We start from the raw sequence: 14265 nt of genomic DNA on the forward strand, positions 1-14265 counted from the left end.
TTGAGAAGAAAAGACAAGAAGGAAGTAAATGAAGCCGCTTACCGACTTCCTGAAGCAACACAGCTGAGGAGATGAGAACAGACATGAAACACAAACATGGAGGTCAGGATGAAGAAAGAGAAGCGTGTTGACGTCTGCACAGAATGGACAACACAACACAAACCGGACCTGAACTGTCCTGTTCTGAACCCGCCCAACACTCATTGGTTAGTCCAAAGTTGTGTTAGTCATAAACTTAGGACTCACTACAGTGTGCACAACGCATTCTAGATCCCAATGAGTCTCCCTGTCTGACCTCTCCCAGTCCAGCCTCATGTTGATCCTATCAATCTGGTTCTGATAAACTAGGTCCAACCCCCCAACATCAGAACCGTTGTCCCTTCAGGAACTCTTGCAGCTCCGGGTTAACTGGACCAGTTGATCAAAGGAGACAGAGACCTCAGTGTTGGCTTTTCTGACAGGCCTCCCAAAGACGTAGCCTAGCATAGCGGACGGCCATGCTCCCACGCTCTGCTGGTAGAAGCTGGTCTGAGGTGCGACTCCACAATGAGGGCAGCAGGCGTGAAGGCTTTGGGACATCGTCTAGGGTCAGGGTAGCAAACCTGGAAGAGTTTGGTTGCAACTCAACCTGTATTTTGGGGAGCTGGGCAGCTCCACCTCTGTTTATTGTTAAGAAAGGCACAGGGTGACAAGTTTGCCTGCAGAATTAAGAATTCTGACTTTTATTTTGAAAATCCTGCAGCTTGTCTTTTGTTTCCTTAGCTTCCTTTCTCTCTCTTAAGCCTTATTCCCATCTGTCCCCACCGGTACGGCATATCAAGGTCGTGGAGCGCTCTGTGAACCCGCAGAGAGAAAATGTTCATGCCTTATTGTAAGGGGCGTGCTGCAGGCGATAGGTGGACACTTCTACAACAGGTGAGGGGGAAGGAAGTGAAGCGCAGGGGTGTGATACGGATGTTTCATCGTTTCCCCCCACAAATCCTGCAGACTGAACAAGGAAGCCGTTACTCCTCGCTGCAGCCTGACTGTTGGAAATGAGACAATCAGAGTGTATTTTGTGAGGACGTCCTACGCCGTCCTCACATCTTACTAACAACTAGAGTCTGACATAAGGACGCCGTACGACAGCATCACCCGTCAGTCAACTACCATTATCCTTACCAATACTTCACAATGCAGTTACCACACGCACCACAATGGTACGTTCCATTTTAAGGATGTCCATTGAGGTGGTCGTACGAGTCTCAAAGGAACTGAAGGACACACCTGAGATGCAGCCGCTCTACTCTGTGACAACGCAAAAACCTGCAGAACCCACACGGGTCAATCCCCGGTTAGCTGCATGTGACTGAGGCTTTCCTGTAAGGTCGGTCATGTTGATAGAAGTTGACGTGAATCGACATCAGAACACGTTTGCGTTAAGGGCGGGGTCCTGACTCCTCAAGACGGCAACCAGCCTCACCGTCCTGCTTACGGCGGTTTGGCCCTGCCACCACGCCAGGTAGGCTTTGGAACTTTCAAACTGAGGAATGCAGATTGAGAGTAGCTAATGCAGCCATGAAATAAGAAGCAGCAAAGAGTCAGCAGCAGGAGCAAGAGAACCAGAACAGGTCAGAGGTCAGACAGGTGAAGGTGTCTCATCACACCTGTCCATCTGCTGTTCCAGAACGGCTCCTGCAGCTCCACGCAGAAGCTGGCCTTCTTATCGTACTCCTCACGGTCCATTATTCTTAAAGCTATGGTCTTCCTGTGGGGAGGGGTCGTGCATTAGTTCACAAACACACTTAGACACACTGACAGGGGGAGGAGCCAACATCACCTCGTCTGCCTGCATGGATCAAAGAACAGCTAGGTATCCAAAACTTTGGTTTGAGATTTGTGAATGGCCATTTCCCTGCAAGGGTTTGAGGTGAGGCACCATAGCCACAGGTTAAAGGTTAACACGGGTGTGGGCGGGGTCAAAGGACAGGAAGGTGATGCCCCCACCTTTCCGCTCACTCATCTCCAGCAGCAGAGGCTCTCCCATCTCTAAGAAGAAGTTCTTGTTTTTCTCGTACTCTTCGTCATCGATTATATTGATTCGAATTGTTTTGCTGAAACAGAAAGAAGAGGAGTGTTGCAGAAGGAGGAGAACATGAGAAGGGAGGTGCTGTGAAGGTGAGGAGACCCAGAGACATGAAGAGAACTTCAGGGTGAGGAACATCTGAAAGGGAACGGACTGGAAACATCCCAGCAGTGGAGATTTCACCAGATAGGAAGGGCTTCAAACTGCTTCCAGCTGAGCACACTCAGTTCTTATCATTGACTGTCTAACAGAACTGGACTGAGGGATCCACCCCCCCCCCCCCTCACGTTTCAAACAGGAAGTAGCCGCCACCTCCAGGAAGACAAAATCCTGTAGACTACTTCAAAAATCTTTTTACCTCCACAACACTCCTAACAAACTTCTCCTTTAAGATAACTCCTCCTCCATTTCTCCTCCCATCTCCACCATGATAGGGCAATGTGAACCCTACTCCTGAGCTTCTAGCCTTGCTACCATTGCAGTGGTCTCCACCTGGTCTCCACCTGGTCTCCACCTGGTGTCCACCTGGTCTCCACCTGGTGTCCACCTGGTTACCACCTGGTCTCCACCTGGTGTCCACCTGGTGACCACCTGGTCTCCACCTGGTGTCCACCGGGTCTCCACCTGGTGTCCACCTGTTGTCCACCGGGTCTCCACCTGGTCTCCACCTGGTGTCCACCTGGTGTCCACCTGGTGTCCACCGGGTCTCCACCTGGTCTCCACTTGGTGTCCACCTGGTGTCCACCTGGTCTCCACCTGGTCTCCACCTGGTGTCCACCTGGTGTCCACCTGGTCTCCACCTGGTGTCCACCTGGTCTCCACCTGGTGTCCACCTGGTCTCCACCTGGTGTCCACCTGTTGTCCACCGGGTCTCCACCTGGTCTCCACCTGGTGTCCACCTGGTGTCCACCTGGTCTCCACCTGGTGTCCACCTGGTCTCCACCTGGTGTCCACCTGGTGACCACCTGGTCTCCACCTGGTGTCCACCTGGTGACCACCTGGTCTCCACCTGGTGTCCACCGGGTCTCCACCTGGTGTCCACCTGTTGTCCACCGGGTCTCCACCTGGTCTCCACCTGGTGTCCACCTGGTGTCCACCTGGTGTCCACCGGGTCTCCACCTGGTCTCCACTTGGTCTCCACCTGGTCTCCACCTGGTCTCCACCTGGTGTCCACCTGGTGTCCACCGGGTCTTCACCTGGTCTCCACCTGGTGTCCACCGGGTCTCCACCTGGTGTCCACCTGGTGTCCACCTGGTCTCCACCTGGTGTCCACCTGGTGTCCACCTGGTGTCCACCTGGACACACAGTACGTCTACCTTCTTCCTCTCCATCATGTCAGCTAACTCTCTACCTTTTCCTGTCATAGTTCCAACATTCAAAGGCTCTCCTCTCAGTCCAACACTCGTGACTTTCCTCCTCTCCTTCTTCCACCAACAGTAGTCAAATTTCCACCGGCACCCTATCGGCGAACAGCACCGGTGGTGGTCTTTGTGATCCGGTATGGAAATCATGGGTCCGGCTGGCATATCTGGTCTGGTAAAGATTAACGTCCTGACACAGCCCTTTGGATTTGTCTGGGCTTGGGACCGCGACAATCAGACTCTGACTTGGGCCCCTCATGGTTCTATTCCCATAGACGTCTATGGAGACATAAGCAGCTGTCCCTCAGTCATTCTACCAGTCAGAAGAACCGTTCTGGCTCTGATACCTTTTTTAAAAGATTCTTATGAGCCACTTTCAGTGGAAGGGGTGTGGACTTTGAACAAGCTCCCTCCTGATTGCAGACACAGACCAATCACTGTTAACTGAGTCTTCTGGCTCCAGCACGGCGGTGGCGCTATCATGGAAAAATTGGCTTCATGTTGCTGGAGCTGGAAGTGAAGCATTTTCCATGGGTGACATCATATGTGTTTAGTCTAGTTCTCTATATACAGTCAATGGTTCATACACATAAAGCACCTCCCCCTCTGCTGCGTTCGGGATCTGGTGTTAAGGCCCGTTCACACCGGGATGAATTTCGCCCGCGATATTCGCCGACATTTAACGCCTCGTGACTAAGCAAAGGGCACCAATGTGAGTGTGCACACCACGCGTCAAAGCGTCACTTTTTAAAAAACGCCTCGGGTTCGTTTTTTTGGTTTGATGCGCTGCGTGTAACTGTTAACGTGTCTGGAGCTTCTGAAGTTACAGTAAAACACAACTTGGGGGCGCTCAAACACAAAACTGCCTTTCTGAGCACACATACCAGCGAAGAAGATAGACGCTGAGTTGCATCTACACTGTCGCGAAGAAATAATGACGGACATTCTAAAATATCCCCGAACCAAGCAGTTGGAGCTACTGATGCTTGAAATATTCATGTTTTCTTTGTTTGATTCTGACAAGCGCATAAATACTTGCTCTCTTCTTCTGAGTGAAAAGCGACTTTAAGATGCGTAAAGTTGCGCAGCGCCACCTTGTGTACAGGAGTATTTCTGTTTACATTAAGCGCCATCTAATGTCAGGGAATGAAATTGCATGTTCACTCGGCTCATCGTCAGCGAAAATCGCCTGGGTGTGAACACAAAAAACATGGCGAAAAACGCTGGCGAATAACGCCTGGCGAATATTCGTCCCAGTGTGTACGGGCCTTTAGGGTCGGATTTTTGGATATCCGTTGATCAGTCCAAGGAATGCTTGTGTTGTGGATGTCAGAGGCTACATTTGGCCTGTCTGATTGGATCTGCAGTGTGTGTGTGTGTGTGTGTGTGTGTGTGTGTGTGTGTATATGCATGTGTGTGTCTATGTGCAGCATGGAAACTGTTCTCCTGTTCCTCTAACGGACTGATGTTCTGCAGGAGGTTCTGTGGGTCTTTGCTCTGGGTTTCACCAACACGTCCATGTGAGACAGATGCAGAAGTTCTCCTGCCAGGAGCAGAGATGACATTCAGACCTCCAGCTGGATTCTGCAGCTCGTTTTTTTTCTCCTGCTTCGTGTTGTGTTTCGGTTTTTGGTTATGGGGTTAGCTCCGCCCACACCCCAGGCCTTGAAGGGAAGGTACGGGCCCCCCCATTCATTGGTGAAACACCTGTGCCAGGAAATACAGCCGGTGGGGGGAGAATCTGACAAATCAGTGTAGCATTTCCCAGAGCATGATGGGAAAAAGCTGCACCCCCCCATACACACAGTCCTGACAGGAGACTGCAGTGTGTCTGCTTTATTGGAGAGCAACACTCAGCGCCGCCAGCCTAATAAGGAAGAGATGTTTATGGAGCCTCTTCTGCACAGAAATGAAAGAGCAGCGGAAACAGACGTTCCAGGAGAACTGGAGAACCGGAGAACGTCCACGAGAACATGGAAGAAGATCTCTCTGAAAACTTCAGAGTTTCTGCAGAAACTGATGCTCCAAACCAGGCTGGACTTGAGAGGAAGACTCTCACACACACAGAAACACACAGACAAACACACAAACACAAACACATAGAAACCCACAAACACACAGAAACACACACACACACACACACAAACACCCACACACACAGAAACACACACACACACACACAAACACATAGAAACACACCCACACACACAGACTAAAGTCACTTGATTGAATGAAATCCAGACCAATATTCATGAACCTGGTCGTCTGTGATTGGCTGGTTACATTTAGATCTCTGAGTTCAGAGAACAGAAATAAAGATTTGGGAAAACAATATTTGTGGCGCTAATATTTCTTTTATTGTGGCAAACTGTGGGTTAGCCACACCTTCAGCTCCTAAGGCTCATGGGAAGTGGGGAATCTTGGGTGTAAAGTTCCTCACCATGAGTGAGTGGGCTGTGAGCAGAAGGGACCTCCATGCTGTTTGTCTGTTTGTGTGGTGTTCACACAAATGGGTATAATCTGCTTCTCTGCCTACTGCTTCCTCTCTGAGACTGTCCAGGGTCGTGCGGTTTATGGGGCACCGACAGCTGTCCAATGAAGCCAATTCATTAGCAGCTCTTCTCTTGTTTCCCCGCTACAGTGACGTACCAGCTGGGTCGTTACAATATCTATGGAGGACAAAAACCTAAACTTTAGTCCCTTCTCTGTTCCTCCAGTATTGTTCTAAGAGCATTTTATTGGAGAACCCAGCCATGCACACGTTCTGCATTATTTAAGATGATAATAAATCACTGCAGGTCTGCCTGTTTCCCTGACAACTTAACAATAAAGTTGTCTGTTCCATGTGACTGAACTGTGATGGAGATGGTTCGGTTCCATGACGCCGTAGATCAGTCTGGTTGCAGGATGTTGGAGGCAAACTGACATTTAGACAATTTCACAGTTCTTTTGTGATTGGAGCAGCTTTTGTGTTCACTTCGGTTCTAGTCAGATATAACAATGGATCACCTTCAAAGTTAAAGTAACAAGATACAAAAGAATTTAAAGTTGCCTGTAGATTTTGTCATTTGTATTTATTTGGCGTTAGCTATAGCTGTGCTACTGTAGCTATAACTGCAGCTGTAGCTGTAGCTGTAACTGGTGTAGCTGTAGCTGTAACTAGTGTAACTGTAGCTGCTGTAGCTGTAACTGTAGCTGTAACTGGTGAAGCTGTTACTGGTGTAGCTGTAACGGGTGTAACTGTAGCTGTAACTTGTGTAGCTGTAGCTGTAACTGGTGGAACCGTAGCTGCTGTAGCTGTAACTATAGCTGTAACTTGTGTAGCTATAGCTGTAACTGGTGTAGCTGTAGCTGTAACTAGTGTAACTGTAGATGTAGCTGTAACTGGTGTAACTGTAACTAGTGTAACTGTAGCTGTAGCTGTAACTGGTGTAGCTGAAGCTGTAACTGGTGTAGCTGCAGTTGTAACTGGTGTAACTGTAGCTGCTGTAGCTGTAACTGTAGCGGTAACTGGTGTAACTGTAGCTGTAACTGGTGTAACTGTAGCTGTAACTAGTGTAACTGTAGCTGTAGCTGTAACTGGTGTAGCTGAAGCTGTAACTGGTGTAGCTGCAGTTGTAACTGGTGTAACTGTAGCTGCTGTGGCTGTAACTGTAGCTGTAACTTGTGTAGCTATAGCTGTAACTGGTGTAGCTGTAACTGGTGTAGCTGTAGCTGTAACTAGTTTTAACTGTAGCTGAAGCTGTAACTGGTGTAGCTGCAGTTGTAACTGGTGTAACTGTAGCTGCTGTAGCTGTAACTGTAGCTGTAACTGGTGTAGCTGTAGCTGTAACTAGTGTAACTGTAGCTGTAACTGTAACTGGTGTAGCTGAAGCTGTAACTGGTGTAGCTGCAGTTGTAACTGGTGTAACTGTAGCTGCTGTGGCTGTAACTGTAGCTGTAACTTGTGTAGCTATAGCTGTAACTTGTGTAGCTATAGCTGTAACTGGTGTAGCTGTAACTGGTGTAGCTGTAGCTGTAACTAGTGTAACTGTAGCTGAAGCTGTAACTGGTGTAGCTGAAGCTGTAACTGGTGTAGCTGCAGTTGTAACTGGTGTAACTGTAGCTGCTGTAGCTGTAACTGTAGCTGTAACTGGTGTAGCTGAAGCTGTAACTGGTGTAGCTGAAGCTGTAACTGGTGTAGCTGCAGTTGTAACTGGTGTAGCTGTAACTGGTGTAGCTGTAACTGGTGTAGCTGTAGCTGTAACTGGTGGAACCGTAGCTGCTGTAGCTGTAACTTGTGTAGCTGTAGTTGTAACTAGTGTAGCTGTAGCTGCTGTAGCTGTAGCTATAGCTGTAACTGGTGTAGCTGTAACTGGTGTAGCTGTAGCTGTAACTAGTGTAACTGTAGATGTAGCTGTAACTGGTGTAGCTGTAGCTGTAACTAGTGTAACTGTAGCTGTAGCTGTAACTGGTGTAGCGGAAGCTGTAACTGGTGTAGCTGCAGTTGTAGCTGGTGTAACTGTAGCTGCTGTAGCTGTAACTGTAGCTGTAACTGGTGTAGCTGTAGCTGTAACTAGTGTAACTGTAGCTGTAGCTGTAACTGGTGTAGCTGAAGCTGTAACTGGTGTAGCTGCAGTTTTAACTGGTGTAACTGTAGCTGCTGTGGCTGTAACTGTAGCTGTAACTTGTGTAGCTATAGCTGTAACTTGTGTAGCTGTAACTGGTGTAGCTGTAGCTGTAACTAGTGTAACTGTAGCTGTAACTGGTGTAGCTGAAGCTGTAACTGGTGTAGCTGCAGTTGTAACTGGTGTAACTGTAGCTGCTGTAGCTGTAACTGTAGCTGTAACTGGTGTAGCTGAAGCTGTAACTGGTGTAGCTGAAGCTGTAACTGGTGTAGCTGCAGTTGTAACTGGTGTAACTGTAGCTGCTGTAGCTGTAACTGTAGCTGTAACTTGTGTAGCTATAGCTGTAACTTGTGTAGCTATAGCTGTAACTGGTGTAGCTGTAACTGGTGTAGCTGTAGCTGTAACTAGTGTAACTGTAGCTGAAGCTGTAACTGGTGTAGCTGAAGCTGTAACTGGTGTAGCTGCAGTTGTAACTGGTGTAACTGTAGCTGCTGTAGCTGTAACTGTAGCTGTAACTGGTGTAGCTGAAGCTGTAACTGGTGTAGCTGAAGCTGTAACTGGTGTAGCTGCAGTTGTAACTGGTGTAGCTGTAACTGGTGTAGCTGTAACTGGTGTAGCTGTAGCTGTAACTGGTGGAACCGTAGCTGCTGTAGCTGTAACTTGTGTAGCTGTAGTTGTAACTAGTGTAGCTGTAGCTGCTGTAGCTGTAGCTATAGCTGTAACTGGTGTAGCGGTAACTGGTGTAGCTGTAGCTGTAACTAGTGTAACTGTAGATGTAGCTGTAACTGGTGTAGCTGTAGCTGTAACTAGTGTAACTGTAGCTGTAGCTGTAACTGGTGTAGCGGAAGCTGTAACTGGTGTAGCTGCAGTTGTAGCTGGTGTAACTGTAGCTGCTGTAGCTGTAACTGTAGCTGTAACTGGTGTAGCTGTAGCTGTAACTAGTGTAACTGTAGCTGTAGCTGTAACTGGTGTAGCTGAAGCTGTAACTGGTGTAGCTGCAGTTTTAACTGGTGTAACTGTAGCTGCTGTGGCTGTAACTGTAGCTGTAACTTGTGTAGCTATAGCTGTAACTGGTGTAGCTGTAACTGGTGTAGCTGTAGCTGTAACTAGTGTAACTGTAGCTCTAGCTGTAACTGGTGTAGCTGAAGCTGTAACTGGTGTAGCTGCAGTTGTAACTGGTGTAACTGTAGCTGCTGTAGCTGTAACTGTAGCTGTAACTGGTGTAGCTGAAGCTGTAACTGGTGTAGCTGAAGCTGTAACTGGTGTAGCTGCAGTTGTAACTGGTGTAACTGTAGCTGCTGTAGCTGTAACTGTAGCTGTAACTGGTGTAGCTGAAGCTGTAACTTGTGTAGCTGAAGCTGTAACTGGTGTAGCTGCAGTTGTAACTGGTGTAACTGTAGCTGCTGTGGCTGTAACTGTAGCTGTAACTTGTGTAGCTATAGCTGTAACTGGTGTAACTGTAGCTGTAGCTGTAACTGGTGTAGCTGCAGTTGTAACTGGTGTAACTGTAGCTGCTGTAGCTGTAACTGTAGCTGTAACTGGTGTAGCTGAAGCTGTAACTGGTGTAGTTGTAACTAGTGTAACTGTAGCTGCTGTAGCTGTAACTGTAGCTGTAACTGGTGTAGCTGTAGCTTATAGGTCCCTTCCCCACAGCAGAATCGCCATTCGTCAGTGGTTGACTCCTACTTAAACACAGTTTGATTACTTCCTACACCTTCGGCGTCATTCTCTATGAACCACACCTTTATCCACACCCAGGGATGGACTTTCATAAAGAAGGTCGTTACTTACAGGACTTCATCGTTCTCAAACTCCAGGGCTCCATGAGTGTCTTCAAAGTCCTCGCCACCTCCCTTCGCTGTCCCCTCGATGGTTTTGTATGGCACCACCACCGCTCCACGAGCTCCAGCTGTCCGCATCACCTTCACCTCCAACACACCGATGCTCTCACTGACGGTGATCACCGGCTCCTTAAAAGTGAAGACCCCTGCATGGTCGTCATCAAAGATGGTGACGGACGCTGAGCAAGGAAGCCCCAACCCTGCAAGAGCGTCCACATGGTTGGTCTCCTGGCAGTGTGGACCCCCTGATATGACCCTCACGTTGCTTAGGTGAACCAGAAAATGCTCGTCTTCCTCAAAGATGTCGTCATCGATGATGTCGACGTGGATTTCCTTTTCTGTCTCTCCTGGTTTGAACACCAGGGTTCCTTCGGTGAACTTGTAGTCTGATCCAGCATTGGCAGTGCCATCTTCAGTCCAGTAGTCCACGGCGATGGCGGTGGTGAAGTCTCCTCCTTTGCGAACCACGTTGAGCGCCACACTGCCGCAGTTCTCCAGACACTGATAAGTCCCGGGATCAAAGAAAACCTTTGAGGAGAAGCTGTTGGTGGGAACCTCAGAGCAGATGTTGAGCTGGGCCCTCTTGGCCTGGTCAGTAGCATGTTTCTTCAGGACATTTCCTGCTCCGGTCATAATCCTGGTCGCCTGACACCGATAGAAAGCTCGACTCTTTTGCTGTTGAGTTAAAACTTGGTAGTTGGCGAGTTCCATCAGCTGCTCCATCTCTTTCTCTGGATGTTTTTGTTTCAGCTCCTTCAGAATCCTGGCGACCTCTCTGCGGGCCTCATCTTCATCAACTTCCTTCACCTCCACCTTGGACTCTCCATCCATAAATTTGTCGACTTGAGAGTTGAGCATTTTGTTGTCCGTCTCCACTTCGACCTTCAGGGGTAGCTCCAGTTGTCCCTCGGTTTCAATGATGACTCCTTTCCTCTTCCCTGCTCGGTATCGTTTGTACACATATTTGTAGAAGAGAAGCCTGCGGTCAGCGACATATGCAAACCCGACGCAGAACGGGAAGAAGAAGAGCGTCAGAAGCCCCTCCCATATCTCAACAACACCTGGAGAGAAGACAGCCAAGATCAGGTAAAGCCACGTGTATGCAAAGACGCTCCAGAAGGCGGTGACGAAGAAGACTCGCAGGTGCTTGACCTTCCGGGTCTCTCCATCAGGGATGACAGACACACAGAGGCCAATGATCACAAACATGTTGAAGGCGGCACTTCCCACGATGGTGTTTGGACCAAGCTCTCCGGCCTGGAAGCCGTGACCACAAACCTCAACGACCGACAGCAGGATTTCCGGTGCTGATGAGCCCAGCGCCATCAAGGTGAGGTTGGAGACGGTTTCGTTCCAGATGCGGACCGTCGTGGTGATCTTCTCACCATTTGGTTTCTTGATGGTGATCTTTCTTTCTTGAGAGGTGATGACTTCAATGGATGCCATGAAGCGATCGGCAATGATGGAGACCCCCAGGAACATGTAGATCAGGCCCAAAAAGTAGATGGTTGCTCTGGCCAGGCGCTCACTGAAGGTTGGGTTGTCGGGCTTCCACACCGACAGGATCACACCCTGCATGCACTCTGTACTGCCCCCGCATTTGGTTTTGTTGCCCGCCGTATCGTTGGACTGAGCGCTCAGACTGGATCCTCCTGCAGAAGAACCAGGAAATTCCACTGAGATGAAGGCGAAGACGAGCAGCAGCTCCTGGATGAAGAACCACGGTGAGGTCCTGGGTGGGCTCATGGTGGCACCACAGCTCGCTTCAACCTGCAGAGCAGAGAACAAGTTCAGTGTTTTGGTTTCTGTCCGAATCTGAGCAGACCTTCTGCTTCTTCATCAACAATGTTCCTGCACCTGAAGTTCACCAAAGGAAACGTACAACGGCTCTGACGGCGTTACTGCAGGAGGAGAACCAGAAGCTGTTTGACGGCTCTGTGAGCGCTGCCAAGAGCGGGGGAGGGGAGGGGAGGGTGAGGTCCCCCAGAGCGTCAGGAATGCAATCAAGAAGAGAGGAAACCAAACAGAAGCGTGGAGAGGTCCTTAAAGAGCCCCTCCCCAGAGACAGACAGACCAGAACCAGAACCAGAACCAGAACCTCGCTTCAGAAGCAGCTCAGTGGTTCATGCAGAACAGCAGCAGAGGGGAACACAAGTCTCCTCCAGCTTTTCCACACTTCTCTATCAACACTGAGCTGAGTATCACCAGGAAGTCCAATCGAGACAAGATCTCAAGGGAGGCCTGGACCGAAAGGCGTTCCTTAAAAAAGCCTCCATGATCTGCTGGAAGTCTGGCTTCATCCCTGCAGCATCAGAAGGAGAACGGATCTTACCGTGAACCTGGAGAGCAGCCGGCATCCGAGACGCTGAAGATCAGAGCTGCAGCCAGCTCTGCTGAGAACTCAAGCCCTGCCAGGAACCCGCCCCCAGCTCCAGGAGGGGGGGGCTTCCACATGCTTCTTCCCGGATGGACATCCTGGACTTTACCGACCTCCTGAAAGGTCAGCTGCACCGGTACGACTGATCCAGGATGAAGGATTCTGAAAGCTCCACAGCCCATGACAGAACAGGAGGAACATGAGGACGGAGGATCCAGAACACGGAACTTCAGTTCTGACTCTGGGCTCCAGCAGAACATCTGAGCGTCTCAGAGGACCATGTGGACCACAGATGGAGTCAGACGGACTTCAGAGTGGAGACAAATCCAGAATTTCATTCTTTAACCCTTGTGCTATCTTAGATGACCCCCCCCCCCCCCCTTCCATTGACGTGTTCTCCCTACCATGACAAAGGTGGATACAGGTGGAAAGATTTCATGTAATCCATGGACACCAGTGAAGATCACAAATCATTGAAGAACAAAGGTTCAGAGCACTGTCTAGTGGGTCTAGATGACCCAACTCCCAATGCTAACGTGCCTAGGATAGCACAAGGGTTACCTGACCTGCTGGATGATGCCAGTAACAGAACCACTGCTGCCCCCTGCTGCCCGTTTCTCTGTACTACAGCTGCTCCTCAGCTCTTCCAACTGTAGAGGTTCTAGTTCAGCGAGAACGCCTAGAACAATTTCTAAACTCCTGCAGGAGTTTACAGACAAACCAGCTGTACAATTTGGAGCCAGATGCCGGGTCAGTTGAGGAAAACCAGGACCTACTTGGATCCGTTTGTTTGCTAAGAGCAGGCAGCGTATGCCCCCCCCAGCGTATACGTCACAAATGTGCTTCTGCAGACCCGATCCAGCTGACCGTCAGCCTCTGCAGAAGCTGGACAGTGACAGTCATCATAGGCAGACGTGTTTGAGCTGCACTGAACAGATGCAGGACAGTGAACCCAGAACCAGGAACCACTGCAACACAGAACCTTTGGGATGTGGCGGAACGGGAGACCGGCATCATGGATGTGCAGCAGACAAATCTGCAGCAACTATGATGCTGTCATGTCAACATGGACCAAAGTCTGAGGAATGTTTCCAGAACCTTGTTGGATCACAGCCACCAAGGATTAAGGCGGTTCTGAAGGCTAAAGGGGTCCAACCCGGTACCAGCAAGGTGGACCTGATAGAGTGGATGGTGAGTGTAGATGATCAGACTAAATCATGAAGCTGAAACAACCTACCCCCCCCCCCCACACACACACACACACACACGCCACCTCCAGAACCCCCCCACATTTGACACAATACAAAATGTTCCCAACTTTCCACCATGTGTATTACCTCATGTCCCGGCAGTGACACCTGCCCCCCAGATCCCCCCAAGACTCCCGTCTGGAGCCCCAAGACTCACCTCTTTTCCTGCTGCTGCCGTGGAGAAGACTGTGTTCAGGAGGAAGAGCGGCGTTTGATATCTGCTCTAAATTTAACAGAAGTGCTGGTTGTCGTGCACGTGGGGGCGTGCACGCCGCTTATCTGGCCTCTCCCAGTGGGCCATGGCCATACAAGGCCGTGTGGGCCCTGGGGCCATCCAGCACCCCCTCGACCTGCCAACACGCTGGGGAGATAACGACCAGCGCTGCGTCCCCACAGGAATGCTGTTCTAAGAGAGTCCTGAACACCCCCCCCCCCAGATGGGACAAGCCTCAGCTGAGACTTTCAGAAGACCAGAAGATTCAGGATCCTGACCATCACCAGACTCCAGAGGCAGAAGCAGCCCTGAACTGATTTCATCCAAAAGAAAGATGCTCAAAGGAGAAGTTCTGTTGGTCTGTTGAATGTGATCCCTGTAGACCTCCACACCGACCGACCAGGGTCTTCAGACTAACTGTAGACCACAGAGACCTGGGGGGTATTCCAGAAGGCCCGTTTAAACTCCCCTGACTTTAACCCTGAACTCTGGCTGAAATCCGCCTGAACTTGCTTACTCTGGGTATGTCGGTTCCAAAAGACCGGATATG

At 49.8% G+C, this 14265-nt stretch overlaps 1 protein-coding gene across 2 annotated transcripts in view; it reads right to left on the minus strand.

The window, feature by feature from the left end:
- Positions 1 to 13760, minus strand: part of LOC101162981 (sodium/calcium exchanger 1) — a 24987-nt gene extending 11227 nt beyond the window's left edge. For both annotated transcript variants that reach the window (XM_023953646.1, XM_023953645.1), the window contains exons 1-4: positions 13659 to 13760; positions 9825 to 11644; positions 1987 to 2093; positions 43 to 63 (exon numbers count right to left, since the gene is read on the minus strand). In XM_023953646.1, coding sequence (XP_023809414.1) covers positions 43 to 63; positions 1987 to 2093; positions 9825 to 11620 — 1924 coding nt within the window. In that variant the 5' untranslated portion in view covers positions 11621 to 11644; positions 13659 to 13760. The remainder of the gene's footprint in view (positions 1 to 42; positions 64 to 1986; positions 2094 to 9824; positions 11645 to 13658) is intronic.
- Between the last annotated feature and the right edge of the window lie 505 nt (positions 13761 to 14265).

Source organism: Oryzias latipes, chromosome 1 (genome assembly GCF_002234675.1).
Source record: "Oryzias latipes chromosome 1, ASM223467v1".
In the NCBI taxonomy this organism is placed as follows: domain Eukaryota; kingdom Metazoa; phylum Chordata; class Actinopteri; order Beloniformes; family Adrianichthyidae; genus Oryzias; species Oryzias latipes.